The following is a 21742-nucleotide window of genomic DNA, read 5'->3' as shown; positions in this document are numbered from 1 at the left end:
GATTCTGTTGGGAGGATGAAACAACTGAAAGGTTCTCTACCCAGAAACGAGTGTGTGTGCAGCTTTAAAAAATGTATTTTTTTTGTTACTGCATCAATAGGTTTTCTGTCCAGACATCTTCATGAAGATGAAGTTAAAGATTTCACAAATTTAACTTATTTGAAAAAGATTCAAGAACTGTTTAATGACAGGTTCTGATAATCTGACTTTTTAAAAAATATATATTTTGTGACTTTCAGAAATAAAATAATTTTTTTTGTAAATTTTTCATGATATAATTAAAAAGTAATTTCACATTCTGTATTTTATTCACATAAATCACCTTTTTTTTTGTCATGCTGGCACACGTGGGCTTCCGTACTTTGGGACGCACCTGTCGCAGCTTCCACCTTGCTGCGTCACGACGCGCAGTTTAATTAATTAACTTTTCGCGCGGGGAAAAGTCTCGTGACTCTCGGAACGAGGTTTCTTATTGATGACGTAGTGAATACCTGTTGTCCACCTGCCCGGCGGATCACTTCCTGCTCAGCTTCGGTAAAACTTTAATCCGCCATGGCTGCTGAGGAGCGGAATGAAGTGGAAGTCGTTGCGCACCTGTCGCAGCAGGGTAAGAGTTACCTGTGGGTATTTATTTTATACCCGGGGGGCATGAAGGTGTTCCCTTTACCTGTAACGGACCTGTACCTGCGTCCGTTGGGGGGGCATTTACGTGTTCCCTTTACCTGTGATCACCTGTACCTGCGTCAAGTGCGCACGTTTTTCACTCTTTTAGAGCCACGTAATAAAATAACGTGTCTTTAGGTTGAACCAAAGAATTCTGATAAATACTGCACACATTTTTCATCAAATTGTTAAATCTTAAAGGGTCAGTTTTAGGTTAAAAAAAAAAAGAAAAGAGGAATTATTAATAAGGTTTACCACCTGGAGTCGTTCTTATCCGGTGGTTCAAAGTCCACACAGGAACACTTTTACTCTTTGTGATCAGGGCCGGTTTAAACTGCTGGTTGAACTGGGGCAGAAGTGCCCGCTTAGTCCCCCCTTGACTCCCAGGATTATTCCCACCCTGAGTGTACACTCTAGTGCATGAGTGGACATTTGATGAAAGGTTTTAGGTAAACAAACTAAAATTAACACAGGTCCAAAACTCATCGATCTCATGTTTTAGTTTGTTCATTGTTTCAAGCTCGATGGTTTGGGTTTTTGCGCTGTCAACCCCCACCTCCAGGTTTTGAGTCCTGATCTGAGGCTTTCAATTCATAGATGTTATGACAATCTGCAGTAATCCTCAGATGAAAGAAACAGGATTGAGCCAGTTGTGTTTTACTTCTCCATCATGAGCAGGAACAGCCTTCATATTTTCCGTTAACACAAATAAACCAACAGAAGTAGCTCCCCTCTGAGGGAAATACCAACGCGTCCTCTATTTCTAGTCAGAGCGTGAGTCACGGATCTACAAAACGTCACATGATGGAGAAGTTTGTGTTTTCTAACTGGGAGGTTGTGCGCTCCGGACCCTCATTGTGTTCCCGCTGCTTCCTTGGTGAACATGGCTCACTGGCATCCTTTGCTTCCTACAGACAGACATGGATACGAGGGGCTCCAGAGGCGACACCAGACGGCGGCCCTGCAGGTGAGGCTTCAAATGGGTCCGATGTCCTGGATCCTACGGGGCGACGTCCGGTAGGGCGGGGGTTAGTCCTTGCCTGTCATTAAAGTGTTTAAATCTGCTTCAAACATTGTTGGAAGTTGATGGAACCAACAAGCGTTCTTGTGTTTGTCAGTGTAAGATCCTGGAGGAGGAGCGCGACAACGCCGTCAAGGAGCTCAACCACTTCCAGCAAGGTAAGGTCGTCTCCCCGGGGTCAGGGTTCATCCAGCAACGAAGGAATATTTTCACTTCACACCTCGGGGATCTGACGGCCGACTGCTGGTTTTCCTTAAATGTTTGTCGAGGCGTCGTGTTTGTGTTTACGTGTCACGCGGCGGCTCCACTTCTTTTGGAAATGAGGTTAGAAATTTAAAAAAACTTTATTTTCTTTCCGAAGTTGTTTCTGAAAAAGTTAATTTTTACCATTAAAATCCATCCATTCAGTCTTTTATGTTGTGTTTTTATAATGTTGTGGTTTTAGTGTTCATAAATACTGGATTTTATTACCATAAGAAGTTTCATGTGTGCAATATCATTATCATTTCCATCTTATCTTGATTTCTTTTATTATTATTTTTATTATTCTCTACTGTTTGTGTTTCATCTCAACGATGAGCAACACAGGAAATTTAAAAATCTTCGAATCACGTTTGTTTCAAACATCCTGAAACAATTCGATAAAAATAAAGAGTCCATAAATAATTTGTGATGCTGGAGGATTATTTATCGGATTTTGACAACTTGTTGTTGTTGGTGTTGTCGTGACCTCTGCTCCGGCCTGTGACGGTGGGGTGGGGGGTGGATAAATATTCCCGGAACAGCACGGCTTTTTTTTAATCACAACTGTTTTCCAAACACTTCAAATATATTTCAAACGTTTCGTCCCGTCATTGAGTTTTTATTTTTATTTTTTTATTCCAAAAACGATTTTCCTTTCAGGTTGAACGCTTTTTTGCTTTTTTGGCCACTTTAGCCAAAGATGGAATTTAAAATCGGGGGGAGGTGGGGGGGCAGCATGTCAAAAGATGGAGCAAATAGTTTGTCTTTGTGGCGCTGACAGTTGTGTGGGTTTTCATCTGAATAAATCTGGCCTGCGTTGATGTATTCAGAGATTCTCCAGCCAAAACACACGTATTGTGTTTGACTTCCGCGTTAATAGAAGCCGCCTCGCCGCGCCAAGCAGCTGCATATTAGGACCTATTACGTGATTTCATAGCTCTTAGAAAATTGCTCCTATTCACAACCAAACGGCTGGGGATGGGATGGGATGGGATGGGGGTGTTTGATGGAGGTGCGGTGGGGAGGACAGGAGAAAAAGCCCCCCCACCCCCACCCCTCTCTCTCTCCCTCCCAACACAATCATGCCTTTTCAATTGCCGATGGCAAGGTTGATGACAACATGACCATTGTGTTATAATGATAACACCACAAAGGCATCTGCCCCCCTCATCAAGGCTCCGCGGCGGCTGCAGATACAATTTAATTCACTGCTCCGTTGGCGCCGCTGATACCATTATGCGGCACGTCGGAGATGGTGGTGGGGGGTGGGTGGGGGGTAATCACTGTCTCCTCCGAGAACGAAAAAATGATGGCGAGCAAAAAAAAAAAAAGATGGAGTGACGATGATGATGATGGGGGAGGCCAAAACTTACAATTAAGACTGCCAATTGCGACATGTTGGGTCTTCCCCTCCCTACCACACCCCACAGCCCCCCCCCCCCACCTTTGACTGATCATCAAACACTTCCACTGGTGTTTATTTACCACGTCTGCCAGTAATTATAATTAACATGTCGTTTAGTTTGAGGCGTCGTTTCCTGGGTGGGTCCCCCCCCCCCGAGTTCAAGGCGAAACGGACACGCGAAGCGACGCTGAGGAAAAAGGCCGCAGGACGCCCCCCCTCCTCCCGGCGCCGCCGTTCATCACGGTTGTAATCAGGTGTGAAAGGGGAATCACCTTGATGAACCACGGCGCTTGATTCCAGAAGAGGAGGGGAGTTTGGGGAATGTGATTGCAGCTTAAACGGCATCAAGGTCTGGAATTTTTGAATTTTACCTGCTGCCCTGTGGACGTCTGGGAAACGTGAAGAATTCAACCATTTTGGCGCAGAAAGGTGGATCCAGGATTAAGTGAGGAAGAGGTGACGATATACAAACACCTCAGTCGGAAAATTTTGTGTCTGATCTTCAACGGCCTCTCGGACCAAGAGGTCGGAGAGGAGGGGAGGGGGAAGGACCAGGGTTCCTTGTCACCGCCTGACCAGCAGGGGGCGAACATCAACACCAGGCCTTTAGAAATACAAGAATCTGAATTAGTTCTGAAGAGAGAACTGGACACACCTGGGGGGGAGGGAGGAGTCAGGAGGAAATGGCTGGAGGTCATTCATTGGTGGCGTCACTTTATCCCCGATTTCTTGTGCACCTCTTCCTCATTGGTCGCATGTCTGCCTTTGCTTCCCTGGTTGGACAGAGGATTGGGAGATGGTGGAGATGCTAAGCTAAGCTACATGCTCAAGCGCGTCTTTCGTCGTAGGAAATGATGCTCTGGATGGTTTCGGCAGTTCCAATCAGGCAGCATCGGTGTGGATTCAGTACGAAGGAACGAATCTGGAGCTACTAGAAGAGAAGCTGCTGGTTCTGGATCTCCACCAAAATGTTTCGTTCTGTACGCCTTTGGGTTACAGCTCTGCTTTTGCTGCAGGAGTTTGAAAAAGAAAAGAAAAGGGAAAAAGAAAATGTGGCCGTTCATTGTCAATTAGTTGAGTGCAACACGTGATCTCTTTTAACAAAAGACCCACTTATGTTCCAAACTATTATTGGTAGTTGGGCTTTGAATGTGTTTCCTGAGCCGATTCAGTCTGTCGTCAGCACACCTTGATTCTGATGAAAATCAAAAGGTAGCAGGTTGTCTGAATAAAGGCTGCGTTGGTTACGACGTTTAGTTCACATCCTTTGGATTCCCATCATAATGATTCACATAGGTCACTCCCTTTTGAGGTGACTCACACAATAGCAAACAGAAATCTACTTCAGTGTCAAGTGTTACGGCACTCTAATCTCAATTAGCTGAGAAAAATGAAATGACAAGTGACAGCCATGCACCCACTCATTTAAAAGTAAATCATTAAGAACATTAAAACGGATTAATAATACATGAACGGTGTGGGAGAATGTTAAAAAAAAAACCCCAAGATGTTAGGTTAGGTTAAAATTAGACAAAAGATAAAAAGCAAAGACGACAAGCAAATGAATAAACATGAAAGAGACGGATTTAGACAAAAAGCATTTTGAATTTGTGAGAATAAAAACTGACGCGTCAGCGTCTTAGAGGAAACAGCGATGATGTATTAATGTGTACCTACAGAAATACACCTAGTGCTCCAGATACGAACATTCGACTTATGAACATTTGGAGATACGAACAAACGCTCTCTGCCGTATCCGACTGTTGTCCTGCAGTTCCGCTTTCTGCCACAACCCCCACGGGGCAGCACCACGCAGCTCCAACACTCGTCTTCCCCTCTCGTTGGTGTATGTTGTTGTTAGCATCTCAGAGCGTCAGGCTTCGTTTCTTGGACACTTCACTGTTTATCAGGCTAGTGAAGATAGAGGTAGGATTTAATCATAAGGAGCGAAAGTTTACCGTAAACTAAACTGCATTCAAAACAACTTACGAACAATTCGTCTTACAAACAACCTCTTGGAACCAATTATGTTCGTATGTTGAGGACTACCTGTAATAAAGGACTACCTGTAATAAAGCTTAAATTTGTTCGTATTCCACTGTGACATCGCTCTCATCCAACATCGTCAGATGAGTGGAACTTCCTGTTTGACCTTTGCTGGATGGACACACCCACATTTAACCCTACAAAGTCAACGCAAACCACCTCACGCCTGTCGATGCGTAGAAAGGGGCCGACTGGCAGTTCTTCTTGGAGAACCGTGACAAGATGACGACTAATACGTTCTGTCTGCATGGTGTCGGTTTACATTTGTGGGGGTCGGTTTATGTCTTCTCTTTCGTTTTGTGTTTTGCAGTTTCTCAGATGGTCATTGAGGAGGTCGGCGTCATTCAGGAGAACCTGGAGATCGAGAGGGCGTGTAGAGAGAGCGCTGAAGCCCTGGCCATCAAGGTAGACTTCAGATTTAAACAAGTAATTAAAAGACCCGGCTGATTGTCCCGGTTCCACCGTCCCTTCGATCCGTTCAGCCTTCGGGCCGCCAGCTGTTGTTATCGTCGCCAAATATTGGTTTTCCAAAACTCTCTGTATTTGGCGCACACGTGTTTTTGGAGTCCTTTGCTAAAATGTGAGTTTTTGGGGGGTGGGGGAGCCTATCAGCCGGTCGCTGTAATCATTCCTCATTCAATCTCTGGTCAAAAGCTCTCCAATACCCCCAGATGGACCTGATTTTGGGCAGCGTGAGGAAGAGGAGGATGGGGGGGGTTTATGGTGAAAAGTTGAGTTTTGGCTTGTTTTTTTGTTTCTCAGCTTTCTTTAAGTTGGTTTGTTTTTCTTTCTTGTCTCAAGATTGGGGGTTTGTTGACCTTACGATGTCTCGGTAAGCTCTCAGGGGTACGGATCCAAAGTCCTCACTCCAAGATTTGCCTTTAAATTCTTCTTTTGGATGTTTAAGACATTCTTTTTAGCTATAAACCTTTAGACTAACAAATTCAACACATTTATAGAGTAAATCAACATCAGCTGTGAGGAACTGCAATTGAACATTTAATCCTTGAAGCTTGATGTGTTGGAAACAGGAAAAATGCTCCATCATGAAGATCTGAGTGGTTTCGACGAGATCCAAACCTCTTGGTGAGACGTCCAAAGACGTTTTTTGGGGGGTTGCTGGTCGGTACCAACCAAAATTAAGTCAAAGGAACGGCTTACAAGCAGCCTTTTCTCTCCCGTGAGCTAATACGTCACGGCTTGTGAGCGCACTCATGCTAAAAGTCCTTAAATAGCTATTAGAGGTTATATCCATACATCAAGTATTGGCTGAGTTCTGGTAAAAAGCGCAACATCCATTCACCGTTAATTCACGAGTAACTCAAAGAGAACAAGGTTAGCTTTTGATAGCATTTCAGGAATATTATAAAGTCCTGTTTCCTTCACTCTGAGGGTGTTGACATCAGTTCATGAGGCATTTACATTTAAATCACACCTAAAATACAACAGGAAGCGTTCCCAGAGGAAACACAAGGTGATTTTTATTATATTTTTGTTTTTTGGGGGGGTTTTTTTGGAGCTAATGATGATAATTCTGAATGCAAAGTAATTTAAAGGCCTCTTTGAAAGAAGCTGTTTTGAATTTAAAAATTGACCGGAGGGAGTTCCGACCTGTCGAATCTGACGGCGGTGTCAATGCTTCGTGTTTACGCGTCGTACGATGGACTCGTACGATGGTCCGGTTCCACGTGCTTTCCTCTCGTACTCTTTATCAAAAGGAGGTAATTCCACGTTACGTCTCGCTGATTGCGTTTCAGAAATGAGACATCGTCTTGTAGGGCATCCTGGAGAAGGAGGCTGCGGGACGCCGCTAATAAATGCCTCCTCCGTTTTTACTCCTTGTTTTTCTCCTTTTCTTTTCCCCCACCAGTCGACATTTAGAAACAGAAAATAATCAGCACCTCCTTCCCACAGGTGTCACTCATGTCGTACTTCCTCATGGTCTTCTTAATTGATCCCTATGGCCCGATCGGCGAACAATCGGATTGGCCGAGAAGTCGGGAGAAACGATCGCACAAAACAAGATGATGCAGAGAAATGCAAAAACATGTCACATCAAACAACTGTGATTACATCTAAAAGGGAGACATTTACTTCCTTTTCTTTTTTTTCTTTCTCTTTCGTCCACCTGTTCTCCTCTAATCATCCGTTTTTTTTCACACCTTATCATTGCTTTTTGCATGCGTCCTGCCATTATGACTGATTGCGGGGCCGAAGAAAGGAGGAAATCAACAACATCTCATCTGCCCCGTCTGTCTTTTTTACGCCGTCGTATTTCTCTGCCCGTTTTACCTCCACCTTCATACAAAGCGGGGCTGTCACTCTATGCAGATTTTGAAAAATGAAGGTGCTGTAAGATGCGGTTTCCTTTAGATTTGAGTCATTTTTGTAGCGAATGCGTGCGGTAAATGGTCTGAGAGGTTGTTGACGCGTCTTCCTCGTGGATTCGGTGGCGTCTGCGTCCTCTTCTGCCTTTTTCTAGAATTGTATTTTTTTTGTCACCTTGGCGACTTAATCATATCCAACAAATGTTAGCTGCTCGGCGATTTAGCATTGTTAGCCGTGAGGCGTTGGTATTGAAGGTGGTGACTGTTTTTGTTTGTTTGTTGGTTTATTTGTAACCAGGATTGCCTCCAAAGGGCAGTTCCAGGAATTATATAGAACTTTTTAAAGCCTGAACCATGAAATAGTTGCTAGAAAAATCTGATTTTTGGGGAAAAAAAGGCTGAATGGAACCTTCTTGCAAATTTGTCCAAAAAAAAAAAATACAAACATTTATATTTATGAGCTTTAATTTGTATAATTTTGGCTAAATCCGTAATTTTCTTTGCATGGAAAATGCAGATGCGGATCAAATTTATGATGTAGAACTATCAAAATCCTGACAGACTGAGTGCATTAGAGAAATGTTTGGCTTTAAAGGGATAATTTTCCCAACGAGATAAAAACTACCGAAAAAATTTGTGCACAGCTTGTCGGGATGATAGGACATGAATCCAGAAGGAACCTTTTTGAATTCACCGTCGGTCTGGATGGAGGAGAAGATCTGTTTCCAGTTTAACCTAACAGATATCTTGCGGACTTTGAGGGCAGACTCTATGTTGACCGTGACATCGCCAACTACTGGCCTGGCATGCATACTGCAGCGTTTTCTAGGACCAGTTAGCGTGTAGCCTCTGTTTGTGCTATATTGACCGATCCAGATTAAAAAAATTAAATCTATCAAATCATAAGTAACCCTTATGTTGCCTACCGACTGTAGTTGAACCGTCAGAACCGCTCCCTGAAGAGGAAAAGCATGATGCTGCTGTCCCACTTCAGTCCGGAGGCCCTCACTCGGATCAGCCTGGAGGATGAGGAGGAGAGTGAAGATCTTCACGCCTCCAGCCAGGTGTGCCTGTCCCCAGAATGCCACACCACCATCTCAGGTACGAGACACCAACTGTGCATGACCAGAATCATGACTGTGATATGAAGTTGAGGTGTCAGAGACCTGTTTCTGCTGCAGGAACATCCAAAATGAGACCCTAACCAATTAACAGAGCTGATGGGTTAGTTTAAAACGAAAAAAAAAAAAAAAGCTGCATATTATTCCTGAAATAATCATCTGACACGGCTGGGATTGTCTTTGTCCCAGAGCTACGCAGCAATCTGGAGTTAACGCTGAAGAAGAAAAGTCAAACAGTGGCCGATCTGGAGGCTGTGAGGGAACAACTCAGGGAAACCAGAGAAGAAGTGAGTTCCTGGCAGTCAAGAGAGAAAGTCAGACGTTAGATGACTGTAAATTTAAAAAATATCTGTTTTTCAGCTGCTGAAAGAGAAACACGACAACACGGTTTTAATTGCTGAGCTGCTGGCGCAAAAGAAGCTTCTGAAGAAATATAACAGAGGTGAGAGGGAGAGCAGATGGTTGGACGTTCTGTTAGACATTAATATGGTCTAAATATCACCAGGTTACACAAATAATCCCAATAATCCCCTTCTCCAGTGTCTCAGTTTGCCGTGGAGGAGTTTGTGGCCTTGCAGGACAGCTTGGACCTGGAGAGGAACCTGAGGAGCGAGGCGGAGAGCTTCGCCAGAGCGGTGAGTTTGGAATCGGTAGGAATTTTCCCGATGGGGAACTTTCCCTTATGCTCCTTTCTAACAGATCGTGGTCGAGCAAAAGCAGCTGAAGAGGCAGAGTCAGATCCTGCTGGAGAACTCGTCGCCCAATGAGGCGCTGCGGGACGCCCTGGACCGGGTCGCCAGGCTGACCGGGGAGCTGGAGACCCAGAGGCTGGAGCACCAGGACCAGGTCTGCACCCGATTTACGTTATTCAAATCCATCGGCGAGAAGTTTCGTGTAGTTTCACTAAAGTTGTCACGTGACTCCACCTACAGCCAACTAATGTTATTTTTCCAGGTATTTGTTTGTGATTCACTCAATAGAAAGAAAACAATAGCGGAGATAATTAGTACATATATAACCCATCGCTTTCATTTGCACCACAAAGCCCTCTTCATATGCGCGAGAAGAGGAACTATTCATACAGTTAATTACATAGGGGGATGGCTGGCGAGTGATCACAGGTCGTGATGGAAACACCTCCAGGCTGTGGCCTTCCAGGTTCCCTCATTAAAAGCCCCGTCGTGGCCCCCCGGCGCTCACCCACACCTCCTCTGGCGCTGGTGGAAAACAATTACGAGCTGAGTGGGATCGCTGCTCCCCGCCGGTGCCAGGGTGGAGGTGAGCCATACCCTTCATTTCAGGAACAATTCCAACGCTGGTGGAGGAACCGGGGTCACCCCAACAAACTGGGAGCATCCCCAATGCCAGAGCCGCGGACGCCGGCAGAACGTTTAGCCCGTCGATGTTTGAGAGAGTTTTATATCAGCGGTAAAGAAACTATGGCTTCTAATAGTGGTAGAAAATATTTATTTTTTTCTTGCATTTAATCTTTGGATGATAAAAATGTAATACAGTAATGCTTGGCTTTTTAGTAGGTAATCATGTGATACCGCAAGTGCATGCTATTGGCTGACAGCGTCCGGAAATGCACTTTTGTGTATTAAAAAACACTTAAAATCGCTTAAAACAGTCCAGAAGGTGGTTTAATATCAGTATGGGGAGGGTCGTATACATTTAAAGTACCCTATATAATAAAATATGTTGCTTTATTGCGGAATTTCGTTTTTCGCGGGTGGTCCTGGAACGAGTATTAGCGAACGTTAAGTCGATCCAACCTCGTAAAATATTTGGGCTACTTTCATTTTCCATAGTACAGTGGTACCTCTCCTTACGAATGTCTCTACGTACGAAATTTTTCTACTTACGAAACGCCTCAACAGGAAAATATTGCCTCTAGTTACGAAAGAAACTTTTGAGCTACAAAAGGTAAAAATACAGTATGGGCTGATACTCGCAGCTCCCACAGGTTCCTGAACGCAACATTCTAATAGCTGATCTGCCATTGGCTATTAAATAGCATCCTGGCATCCCATTGGCTAAGTAGATCATTTGTAATTAGACTTGTTTCTATTTTTTTTGTAATTTCAAACTTCAGTTTGTTCGAACTTCTATTCCTCAGAGTCAGCAGCACATCGTTGCTTCCAAACCCTACTATGGCAATGCCATGATCCGCTCTGCTCCGACTGGTCGTCCAGGACGGGTACTAAAGACGTAAGCTAGCTGAATGCTGATTGGCTGTTCTTCCCTCTTCAGATGAAACAGATGGAGGACAGGCTGAGGAGCAGCGAGGCCCACGGGGAGCTGGCGGCGTTGAGGCGTAAGCTGGAGCTCCTGGAGGAGGAGAAGACGGAACGCGGCGACAGATGCTCCAAAGCCGAGGGGGAGGTGAAGGTTCTGCGGTGTACAGGTGAGACACCTGGGCGAGGTCTCACCTGTCGGGAACCTCGTGATTAAAGGTTTCATCTCTGCTGTGTTCCGTAATGTTCCCAGTTGAAGAACTGAACAAGAGGCTACAGGCCGTCACCAACCCACCCCTGGCCCCAGGGCCTCCACCTCCACCTCCTCCACCACCACCACCACCGCCCCCACCTCAGACAAGCAACCCATTCAGGTTTCAAGCAAAGAAATATAATATTATAATAATGAGCTTCTACATAGTCTTTTCAAGGTGAGACTGTTGCAGGTACCTTTCCTGCACCTCACTTCCATCTAGCAGATAATTAAACATCTCAAATTTGTGGAAACTTCAGAGAAGATGAACTGAATGTTGGTGAATTTTAGTTGAATCCACATTCAGACAGCTCTGGTGTGGAATCAGCTGATGTCCATCTGCTTTTCCTCCTCCTTACAGTTCTCTGCTGTCGCTCATCCGAAAGAGAAGAGACGTCGGTGCCGACATCCCATTGGTGGACAAAGACTCCGCCCATACTCCAGGTGTGGTCAGTTAAAGTCTCCTGAAACCCAAACAGATCCTTTGTGGATCCTTTGCTGCGTCAGCATTGATTGATTTTGTTCAATATGTTCCTTAATTCCTGCAACAAAACAGGATCCTTGACTTGTCGGAGCGAGTCGGACATCCGTGATGAACGCGGGCTAACTTTCCATGAATTCTTTCTGAGTGCACGAAGCCCGTCGGGCCGCTGCATGCGTGGTATTTCTGAAATTACGTGCGGGGTTGAAGAGGTACCGGCCAAGGATGTTCAACTCTGAAAAGAGAATAATCATCTTTTTCTGTGCAGGGTGAATATTTCCTTTTTCGGAAACACAAAATAGGCATTGTGCGACAAATTAAAGACTGAAAGTATGTCCATTTCGAATTCCAGGTTAGGAAACTGAAAATTCATATTTGGGCTACTTTTTTTTTTTTTTTTGCAAAATTCAATTTCGATCTCACATTTTTCACGAAATTACAAAACATACTGATCTTTACAAAATGTTTTCTTTTTCTTTTCTTTTCTTTTTTTTTTGGGGCTGAATGATGTTAAAAAATCAAGTTTTGTTTTTTCACACAAAAATTAATTTCCAGGACAATATTGTTCACCTCGAAAAGGCTGCAGACGCTTAAATACGATCAAATAAGTGGCAGCGATCGGAGCCAAATCGGTTCATTGATTGTGTCGTTCAGAAGCATTTACATCCAAATGAACTTATTTCAAGAGCCGAGTTAATGATTGCTGGGAATTACGCGGCACCTCTCAAAATGCTTCAAACTCATTTGAGTTCTTGGCACGGATTCGCGGGCGAATTCAGCAAAAGCGCAGACAAATATGATGAATCCTGGTCTTTTTTTTTTTTTTCCCCCATCATTGCTTCCAGAGGTGGACATCAAGAAGATGGCGGTGGACGAAATGATGCAACGGATCAAGAAAGGCGTTCAACTTCGCCCCGTTGGCGGTAGTTCCAGGAGACGGGTAACAAAAGCTGTTTTCATTTCTGTAATCTCTATTTTCAGAAATAGCAGTGAAATAAGAGCATTGGAAATGCGTTTTGACTAGTAGTTAATAAGCAGTCGTGAAGCTTTCGTGAATGCTTCACCATACTCTGCGAACGCCCCACAATCCTCTCTAGATGGGGGTCGAACAAAATGCTTCCCCAAACTTTAGGTAGGTCATAAAATGGAGCAGAAAATGTGATGTAATCTATGATGTCATCACCAGATGTCCAGCGCTCCGGTGTCTGAGTGAGATTTTTTTTTTTTTTTTTTGTACATTGTGGAGCCTGTATTGTTCGCTGCTCTTACATCCATCAGACGGGGTGGGGGGGTGGGGGGGTTATCAAGGAGATGCTTGTTTTGATAAAACATGACATACGGCCAAGACATCTTTCATTCAGTCTTTGTGTTGCTGCACCACAACTACTCCACCAAATTAGGTAGGATTAGGACCTGCTCCACCAGGTAATTACAAGTAATGAGGATGGGAAAATTGACTCAGAATGATTGTGTGTTTACACATTTGCCTCTTGTAGAAAGCATACATCCTCGCGCCTGCCGGCGGAGTCTCGTCTCGGTGGTAAGAGGTGCAGTTTAGCCTCTAAGTGCCGAAAGAGAAAAATAAGTATAATGTGTCAGACTGCTGTTTAGTTACCAAACCTGTCTTATTCCTCCTATTTTCCTTTTAGCAGGTGGAGAGGCTGCCGTCTGACTCTGCCTTTCAAGAACTTAAAGGAATCATGGTAATGGGGCTGTAGAGCAATCAAGTGTCCTCAGAAAAACGCATTTTCCTGCTTGAACTTTCAATGTGTTTACACCGGAGGAGACGCTCTGTTGTCTCACACCTCCATTTAATGTGGCGCAGCGGAGAGACCACCCCCACCCACCCCTTCCATCCACACACACACACACACACACACATACACGTACACATACACACACAAAGACCGAGTCTAACCCACAAAGCAGGAAGCTCCGCCCCGGAAACCCATCCTCTGTCGCCGGGTCGAATTTTAGAGGTCGAATTTGTGATTTTGTAGGAAAATGGAAAAAAAAAAATTTTTTTTGAGATTCAAGTGAAATGAAATGGTGGGAAAAATAATTTTCTGAGATTTGATTCTCAAATTTAGAACGTAAAACTAAAATGGACCACATGGCCTCAATTTAAAAAGTGACATGGTTGGTTTGTTAGCACTGGGTGAATATCCACCAAGTATAGAAAGAAGAGCCTTATTTATTTATTTATTTACCTCTAACCTTCTTTAAAAACTGTTTAATTTTTAAAAAAATGATAATTTCATTAGGTTCTGTTCCTCCCGTCTGTCTGTCTCTGCACGTCCAGGAGAATTTCAACAGAACCCGTCCTCAACCGAAGGCGGCGTCTCCGGCGACGAACCACGACGACGAGCTGCAGAGGATCCTGCTGAGGAGACGCGGCGCCCTGGAGTCCCAACGCAGCGCCTTGACGACCTGACGACGGCCATTTTTTTAACGTTTCTCATTCATTCAGTCGTCGTGTGTCGACACCACTCCAGCGTGAGTTAGCTGCTAACGGCTGCTAGCCGCCTTTGAAACCCTCCGGCGCCGTGTGAACGTACGCTTCAGTGTTTGTTTCTTCATGCAGACCCCCGGCGTCCACAGGAAGTCAGTCCGTGACTGTTTCTACCAACAATTCAATGACGATTATACACACAATAACCATTTTTATTGAATGTATGCCAATTTGTACAAACTGGAACAGGTAAATAAAATGTCCTCTGACGTATCTTGTGATTCCCATCCCTCCCTCTGCCTGTCGGACGGCGGCGTCAGGCGCGGAGGCGAGGATCCGAGAGTCACCTGCCCAGAACTCGGCCTGAAACACGAGAGGCCTGAACTGATGTCCCTCACCTATTGTGTGCAGCTCTTGATTACAGCTTAGGCTTCATTTAGCGCCGGGGTTCGATTTCCAGCTCCAAATCTCCCCTAGAGGTTGTAGAGGAAGTGTCATTGTTGTCTTTTCTCCGACCGCATCCGGGCTCCGATAGTCCCTCTAAGGCAGCCTGGGATGCCGCGGCGGCGGCGTTCATTCCTGGAGCCTCGCTCTTGATGGTGATGAGTTTGTATTTGTGTGTGAACTGTTCCTTTAAAGAGGTAGAAACTCCAAACAGGGCGATAAATGCGTTGTTGTGTTTGAAATACAGCAACGCCGGCAATTGCCAAAGAGGAAGCGTGGTTAATTTTATTTATCCAGCGGCAGACCTCTGACAAAACCGGTCTATTGGGGGGGATTTGATGAACTAATCAGCTGCACAAAGAGCAGATTTCCTCTGTTTGACCTCGACAAAAGGTCAAAGAGGATGTGTGAATTAACTTTGGCAACGTCTCGTGTCGGGTATCCGTCAGGCTTCTGGAGGAGAAAGCCGTTACATCGACGTCTGACTTCATGTCCGATTTGTTTTCCAGCCGAGACTCTCCTACCGCAACTCAAGTCGGCGCCAATATGATGTACCATATAATGTTGTGTAGTATTTGGTCCCTTCAGGGACCAGCAATTAGGGAGGTCCTTTTAGCGTGTCTGGGAAACACTTCATTTGTTAGTCATTTCATTTATTTTCCCAAACACAGTAATTGCCTGTCTCAGCCAGAGACGCCGCCGCCTGTCCGGACCTCGGTTTGTGTTTGCACGCTTCATTGATTAGAGGTTGTCTTCAGTCGCCAACATTTACATCGACACTTAGGATAAACCGCTAGCAAACCGAGACAAAATAGAAGAATTAGAAGCTGGAGAGCACTTTGGATTTAATAGAGAAGAAATGGATTGACGCGTCGACTGGACGATCCTCAGTCCAAGATTTCCAGTCCAATCCCTGGGACGGCCCTTATAGCTAACTTCTAGCGGGTTTTGATTGACTTGATGTCCTGTTTTCGTTTGGATGCTGAAGTTTTCTGTTGCGTCTCATGAGTGCTGTGATATTTTGAGATATATGTGACCTGCCTGAAAGCAGACCTGTGTTTGTGTGAGAAGACACAACACGCCATAGAAAATCAGCAATGATTGGCAAGGAGACGCTTTTGGGTGATAGAAACGTTTTATTTAAGGTCATGTTTACCCACTTTGCCTGTCTTAATTCATTTTTTACCAAATAAAACATGACAGCTGAACCGACTTAATGCGTTTCGTTTAGAATCGAGCCGGCGGTTAAAATCCCGACATGCAGGTAAACACGGATTTGAACGTTCGTCACGGCGTCTGGATGGAACCGGGCGCCGTGTGGGATGACGGACTCCCTGCTGGACTGGACCGATCCTGGGGTTCATGGGTGAACAGAGGGGGGCGCCGCTCCTGGAAGACTACAAATAAAACCAAATAAATAACGTGAACGAACAAAAGTTACTGCAAACAAACAACCATCCAATCAGCTTCCTCCTCTGATGTGATTGGTCTATTTGGGGAAGACTTTTAAAGTTCCCATCACTTAGTATTGGAATGATGCTAACGGCCAAACTAATGCTAACGGCCAAAACTAAATGTTTGAACTTTCTTTCCACGTGTCCAACGTCAAACTTTTAAATTACAAAAAAAAACGGCATTATCGTATTATATATTTATCGTTATCGGCCATTAGAAGTAAATAATCGTTGGTCATTGTTTCAGCAGAAGGAAAAATCTGTATGGTGAATCCTGACCACTCATCTCTCATTATCCCCCCCAGTGTCCCTGCCTGCTAATCGGATGTGATGGATGGGAAAGGATTCGTCCCTGTGTGTAATTAGGAGGCCAATTAACAGATCCAAGGGAAGGGTTTTCATTCTTCCATTCACACACAGATACACATTTGTATGATTGCTCGCACATGGTTTCCTTTCACCTCCACAACAGAAAGAAAGGGAGAGTGTGTTCTCAAGCCGGGACAGAGCGTTGACTATCTCTCTGCCTCTCCGGCTTTGTCTGGCCTCCTTTTTTCTGCATCAAGAGAAGGGAGAGTAAAAACCCTACCCAGGATTCCCTGTTGGGCCAGTTCTTCCTCAATAGAAATTAGCCGGTTGTATTTAGTCATCCTCTCAGCGCCGCTCAGACCTCCCAGTTTGACATAGTCCAGGCCCAGACCCACCGCCTGAAGGAGAGGAAGACCACAACAGTGTGAGACACAAACCGGGGTTCAGTAAAGGTGGGGCGGGACTCAAGAGACCAGGACGCTGACTCTGGTGTTAAACTGATGAGTCGACAATCAAACATTAGGAGGAGCCAATCTGGTCCAATCACAGCTGCAAATACTGACCTGCTGGTGGAGAGGGTAGGCATGATGTAGGCCGATGTGTGAAAGGGAAGGTAGCTCAATGGTGATGACGGGACGCTCAGTCATGACGCGCCTGAGTGTGTGTTCAGTGTTCTGACAACCGTTGTTTTCTTGTTCAAGCAGCAAATGTATTCAGACCCTGGACTGTTTCACTATGTGAACCTGGACTGTTTCACTGTGTAAACCTGGACTGTTTCACTCTATGAACCTGGACTATTTCACTGTATGAACCAGGACTTCTTCACAGTGTGAACCTGGACAGAACATTACCCAGACAGAGTTTGTTTGTCAAACGACAAACATTTCGTCACCGCTGTGGTGAAAATATCCACAATTTCTCTGTGATCAGAAAAGTGACGTGGAAAAACTCACTATATCTGACAGGGAGTCGTCGCTGCAGGGCTCGCTGCATGTCGTACCCATCAACACCGAACCTGAAGGTCAACAGGTGGAGAGAAACTTATGTTTGACAACAATCCATCAATCCACAGTAGACGCACTTCTGAACTGACAGCCTTCTCTGTCTATACCAACAAAATATCATTTCGGCGACGCTCAGCGGTTCTCTTACCCCGATGCTCCGACACCGTGCAGATCAAGTCGCTGACTGTCGTTTCGTGGGCGTGCTTCACGATGTGACCTCTGACTCCTGGAAGGGGCGAGGCCTTTGGATTGTAGGCGATGTCGGAAAGAAGCGCGCACGAGCCTCCGGTGGCGTCGCTCAGCTTCTCCCATTGGACTGCATCCTTAGAAACGCACAAGCACAAGAAGAAGGAGAAACATTTCATTACGGGTCGATGTTGAAAACCAATACTGAGGCGAAAACATGACGAGTCCAGATTGAGAAGCTGCTGACTCACCTCTCTCCTAAAGGGATCAATCAGGGCCACCACTGCAGGGAACTTCTTGATGAGGGCTTGGTACAACTCCACCAATTCATCTGGAGACTTCCAAACTCCTGTGGTGACTTCATACTTTCCTTTAGACTGACAGGAAGAGAAGGAAGAAAATTCATTTAACGTTAAACAAGACAGTCGCAGAATGCAACGTCCAGCGACACCCCGGAATTCAAAATTTTACCCGGACCAACTTGCATAGGTCAGAGATCAAAGCTAGCGCTCTTACCTACTGTCATAGATCAAAGCTTTAAATTCAGCGACTGTGATTGGATCACCCGGGTCTGAACCGACATCTCGGCTCACGTAAAACTGGCTTCTACTCACGTAGTCCATTAGCTGACCGGCGGCGCAGTTTAGCGCTAAATGCACTTCGGTTCCCAGCGCTAGCCCCGAGTTAGCGCAGGCTTCGGAGACGAGGTCCAGGGGCTGCTCCGGTCGGTCGTAGGTCCCGGCTGGCGCTCCACTATCACTCAGAACCACCTGCACCACCTAGGCAGACACGTGTTGTGATATTGCGGTTTTACACGCCCACATTAGCATCCGACCCTCGCTGACACGGCCTCTGAATTAAAATCTTTTACTCTAAGTACGACTGTGATTTCTGTCACAGATTATTCTAAGGATAGTGTTTCCTCTCTCTTTGCATTCTCCTGGTGATGAATGTAAAAGTTGGAGGTCATAAGTCAAGACATAAGTTAGTTCAGTCGATTCAAAACGTGCTGGGAGAAGGCTTCAACAAAAGCTTTGACGTAACTCCAATCCTGCAAACCCTGAATAAATTGGAAGCCGTGGAAAATATCACTTTAAGGGAAACTGAAATCCTGCCTCCAGCTTTTTACATTCCGCTCATAAAGCCGTCTGTTCCCACAGACGAGAAATGGTCGCGTCCCTCACCCCGGCTTTTGTCGAACTGTTTATTATTCTCATCATCTCCTTCTGTAACTCGAGGGTCATCGTGAAGATCTGTAGAGGAAAAGTTCACAGTTGAGAGTTTTTAATAAGAACGATAACGGCAGCCGATTGTGAAAGAACTGAGGTGTCACACCAGTAAAGGATCGCATGGTAGCGGCGCCAAAGGAAGAGGCGCGCACAGTGAACAGGGAACGCAAACTCTGAGATAATCAGAAGCAAACGTCTAGATTAGAAGCTACAGAGGAGTGATGAAGAGGAGGATTACTTCTCTGACTGGTTGCCCTGCTTTGGGGATCAGGATAACTTCCTCCAGTAGATTCAGTTTTCCAGGAGAATTCTTCCCACAACTCAGCAAAGTCACCAAGGCGACGGGGACGTGGAACCGAGTCGGAGGCTGAACAAGACGAGTGAAGGTGTCAGTGCAAGTTGTGTGTGAATGTCGGCGTTTTGTTCTTGTGCGGTCTGACCATCGGGTTCTTCAGAGCTGCTATGTACTGGTAGAGCGGGACGCCCCGGATTTGTGCGCCGGTTTTGGCCACGGCTAGAGAGACCGACCCAACGGCCGAACTCCCAGGCAGAACCAATTCTGTCGGCTCCACCGGTGGAAGCAGCTTCTCCGTGCTGCTGTTCTTCTTGCCTGTGATGTGAGCAAACAAAAATATTCCAGATCAACACACAAATTCGTCAAGTTGGACGAGGTTCTTCCTGGAAACACTCGACTCCCTACTTTTCTCGGCGCTCTTCTTCTTGGCTCCTGGAGAAGGAGACGCCGCCTCCGTTTCGGAGGAGGACCGGCTTTCCGCCTCCTTCTCCCGGATCTCCTTCTCCTCCTGGTAGCACGCCGCGAAGAAATCGCTGCACAATCACACAATAAAACACGTTAGCTCACACGCTAGCTAGCTAAGGCTAGGCTAAAACAAAAGCTATACGTTGTATGGGGGGAGGGGTTATTTATGTTTACGTACAGGACTGAATGAGACGGAGTGTTAATAATAATCCGACTTGGGCGTCATATAGGTGTCAGGATTATTATTATTGACTGCCCTACAAAGCGACCAATAAGAAGAGCTCGGTGCATCCTGATGACGTGATTGGCTGTGACAACAGACAAACAAGTGCGGCGCATTAACCTCTGCGTGACCCCGTTCAAGGAGGTCAGCAAACCACATGTGACGTCTCAGGATCCCGACGCACAAAAAAACCCGGCACTAATGATTTGTTTTTGTTTGTTCGCCTTGGAAATTTGTAACGGAGAAGATGGAATTGTCCTTTAACTCCACCTGATTATCTGGTCGACCTCTGATTGGTCGCAGGGGTTCCGGCCCTTCAGCATGTCGTTCAGGGGCCCGTCGATCCACCGGACGGCGGTCTGGACGGGGTCGACCCCTTCCTGACTCTCGGCGTTCCGATCCAGCGAGGTCGAGTCGATCTCGACGCGTCCGGAGACGGCGGCTGACGACACGCTCTGGACATCGGGAGGAGAAGCGTTGATCAGGAGGACGTCTGAAGATTAGAGTCTGGTGCTGACCTACTGACCCGGTCACCTACACTTGACCTACAGCAGCGTGTCTGTGTGTGTGTGTGTGTGTGTGTGTGTGTGTGTGCGTGGGGAGGGTTATCCCCTCCCCCGCAACCCTCATCTTTCTCCGACAATGGAGTCTCTGTCTGCGTCGGGCGTCGTCTTTCGAGACGGTGTGTGTGTTGGAGCATGATGGGATATAATACCCTCACGTCTCGTCGATCTGGCTTTCCTGATACTGTAAAAACTGAACTGGCACGGGGTCAAAGGTCAAAGCCGCCTGCCTCCAGCTGCTTCTTCACACCGCTGCAGGCCTGAGGAGGCCCCTTGTCGTCATGTCAACCCATCGGCACGTCACTAATGTTAAGTCTTTAATTGTTCTTTACACTGAACAGTTTGTCCAGATTCCCTCAGGATAAATTTTAATGTAATAATTAAAACTTTTACCTTTTCCTGGTTGCAGACGATGCAGAAGATCTCGGCCTCCGCCGTCAGCTGGCCTCCAGCATCGTAGACCGCCTTCCCCTTCAGCCTGCTGATCGTCGGTGGAGCCGAGAGCTTTTTAAAGTAATTTGCCTGCAGGGATAGTTTATGGTTAATGATTTGTCAGCTGATCAATTAATCGATTTCCCTCCAATCAGCGTCGAGGATACAACGCCGCTTCGTGGTTTGATAACTTTTGGCCTACGGATCGGCGGTACGTCAGGAGGAAGACCGGTTCCAAAAGAAGTTCTAGTCACAGTTGATTGACTCTCATAGAACAAAAATCTCTGATGGGATTTTAAGGTGGTTGCAGCAGGAAAACCAGGAATTTTTGATGAACTGGAAACCTTTGATTCTTAGGAATGGGCTAAGATTCCTCTAGAATACTGCTAGATGCGTTTAGAGATGCTGGTAATTAACAGTTGAATGATTTAGATTGCAGAAAACAGTAATAAATAATCATAATAATAAATGAATAAATAATAATGAGTAATAATAATAAATAAAAATAATAATAATAAATAAATAATATTGAATAATAATAATAATAATAATTCATGTTTACTGCATGACCTGAATTAATTTGTTATTTGTGTGTGTGTGTGTGTGTGTGTGTGTGTGTGTGTGTGTGTGTGTGTGTGTGTGTGTGTGTGTGTGTGTGTGTGTGTGTGTGTGTGTGTGTGTGTGTGTGTGTGTGTGTGTGTGTGTGTGTCTTTTAGGAGCCCGGAGCTCCTACCAGGTATCCGTTCACGTCTCCGGGCTGGTGGAGGAACAGCTCGTTCAGGGCCGCCTCCACCGCCTCCGGGACTCCGGTAACCCGGTAAAACTCCACCGCTCTGGTCTTCAGCTCGTAGAAGTCCCGCTCCGCTCCGGACACCCCCCGGTAGGACAT

The 21742-nt window shown here is 45.7% G+C and overlaps 2 protein-coding genes across 3 annotated transcripts; one reads left to right on the top strand and one right to left on the bottom strand.

Moving 5' to 3' along the window:
* The first annotated feature begins 378 nt into the window (after window positions 1–378).
* On the top strand, window positions 379–15845 carry shtn1 (shootin 1). 2 transcript variants are annotated; one of them, XR_011037322.1, is made up of 16 exons: window positions 379–607; window positions 1578–1630; window positions 1782–1842; window positions 5689–5783; window positions 8641–8806; window positions 9016–9113; window positions 9187–9268; window positions 9367–9461; window positions 9526–9672; window positions 11080–11233; window positions 11317–11437; window positions 11678–11760; window positions 12643–12737; window positions 13447–13500; window positions 14100–14293; window positions 14382–15845. XR_011037322.1 is itself a non-coding variant. In XM_068327517.1 (15 exons), exons 1-15 carry the CDS (start codon window positions 553–555, stop codon window positions 14229–14231), a joined length of 1491 nt encoding a protein of 496 aa, XP_068183618.1. In that variant the 5' UTR covers window positions 379–552; the 3' UTR covers window positions 14232–15845. The 2 variants fall into 2 exon arrangements, 1 of the variants encoding a protein (XP_068183618.1); XM_068327517.1 differs by having other exon boundaries at window positions 14100–15845.
* A 118-nt stretch (window positions 15846–15963) lies between these two features.
* Window positions 15964–21742, bottom strand: eno4 (enolase 4). Its single transcript, XM_068328006.1, has 13 exons — window positions 21587–21742; window positions 20815–20943; window positions 20129–20313; window positions 19576–19703; window positions 19316–19485; window positions 19114–19242; window positions 18831–18899; window positions 18261–18425; window positions 17898–18023; window positions 17609–17783; window positions 17410–17471; window positions 16737–16854; window positions 15964–16090 (listed from the first exon to the last, which is right to left on the bottom strand). Exons 1-13 carry the CDS (start codon window positions 21740–21742, stop codon window positions 15981–15983), a joined length of 1722 nt encoding a protein of 573 aa, XP_068184107.1. The 3' UTR covers window positions 15964–15980.

This window comes from Antennarius striatus, chromosome 11, assembly GCF_040054535.1.
Source record: "Antennarius striatus isolate MH-2024 chromosome 11, ASM4005453v1, whole genome shotgun sequence".
Lineage (NCBI taxonomy): Eukaryota > Metazoa > Chordata > Actinopteri > Lophiiformes > Antennariidae > Antennarius > Antennarius striatus.
This window is presented reverse-complemented; position numbering and strand designations above follow the sequence as displayed.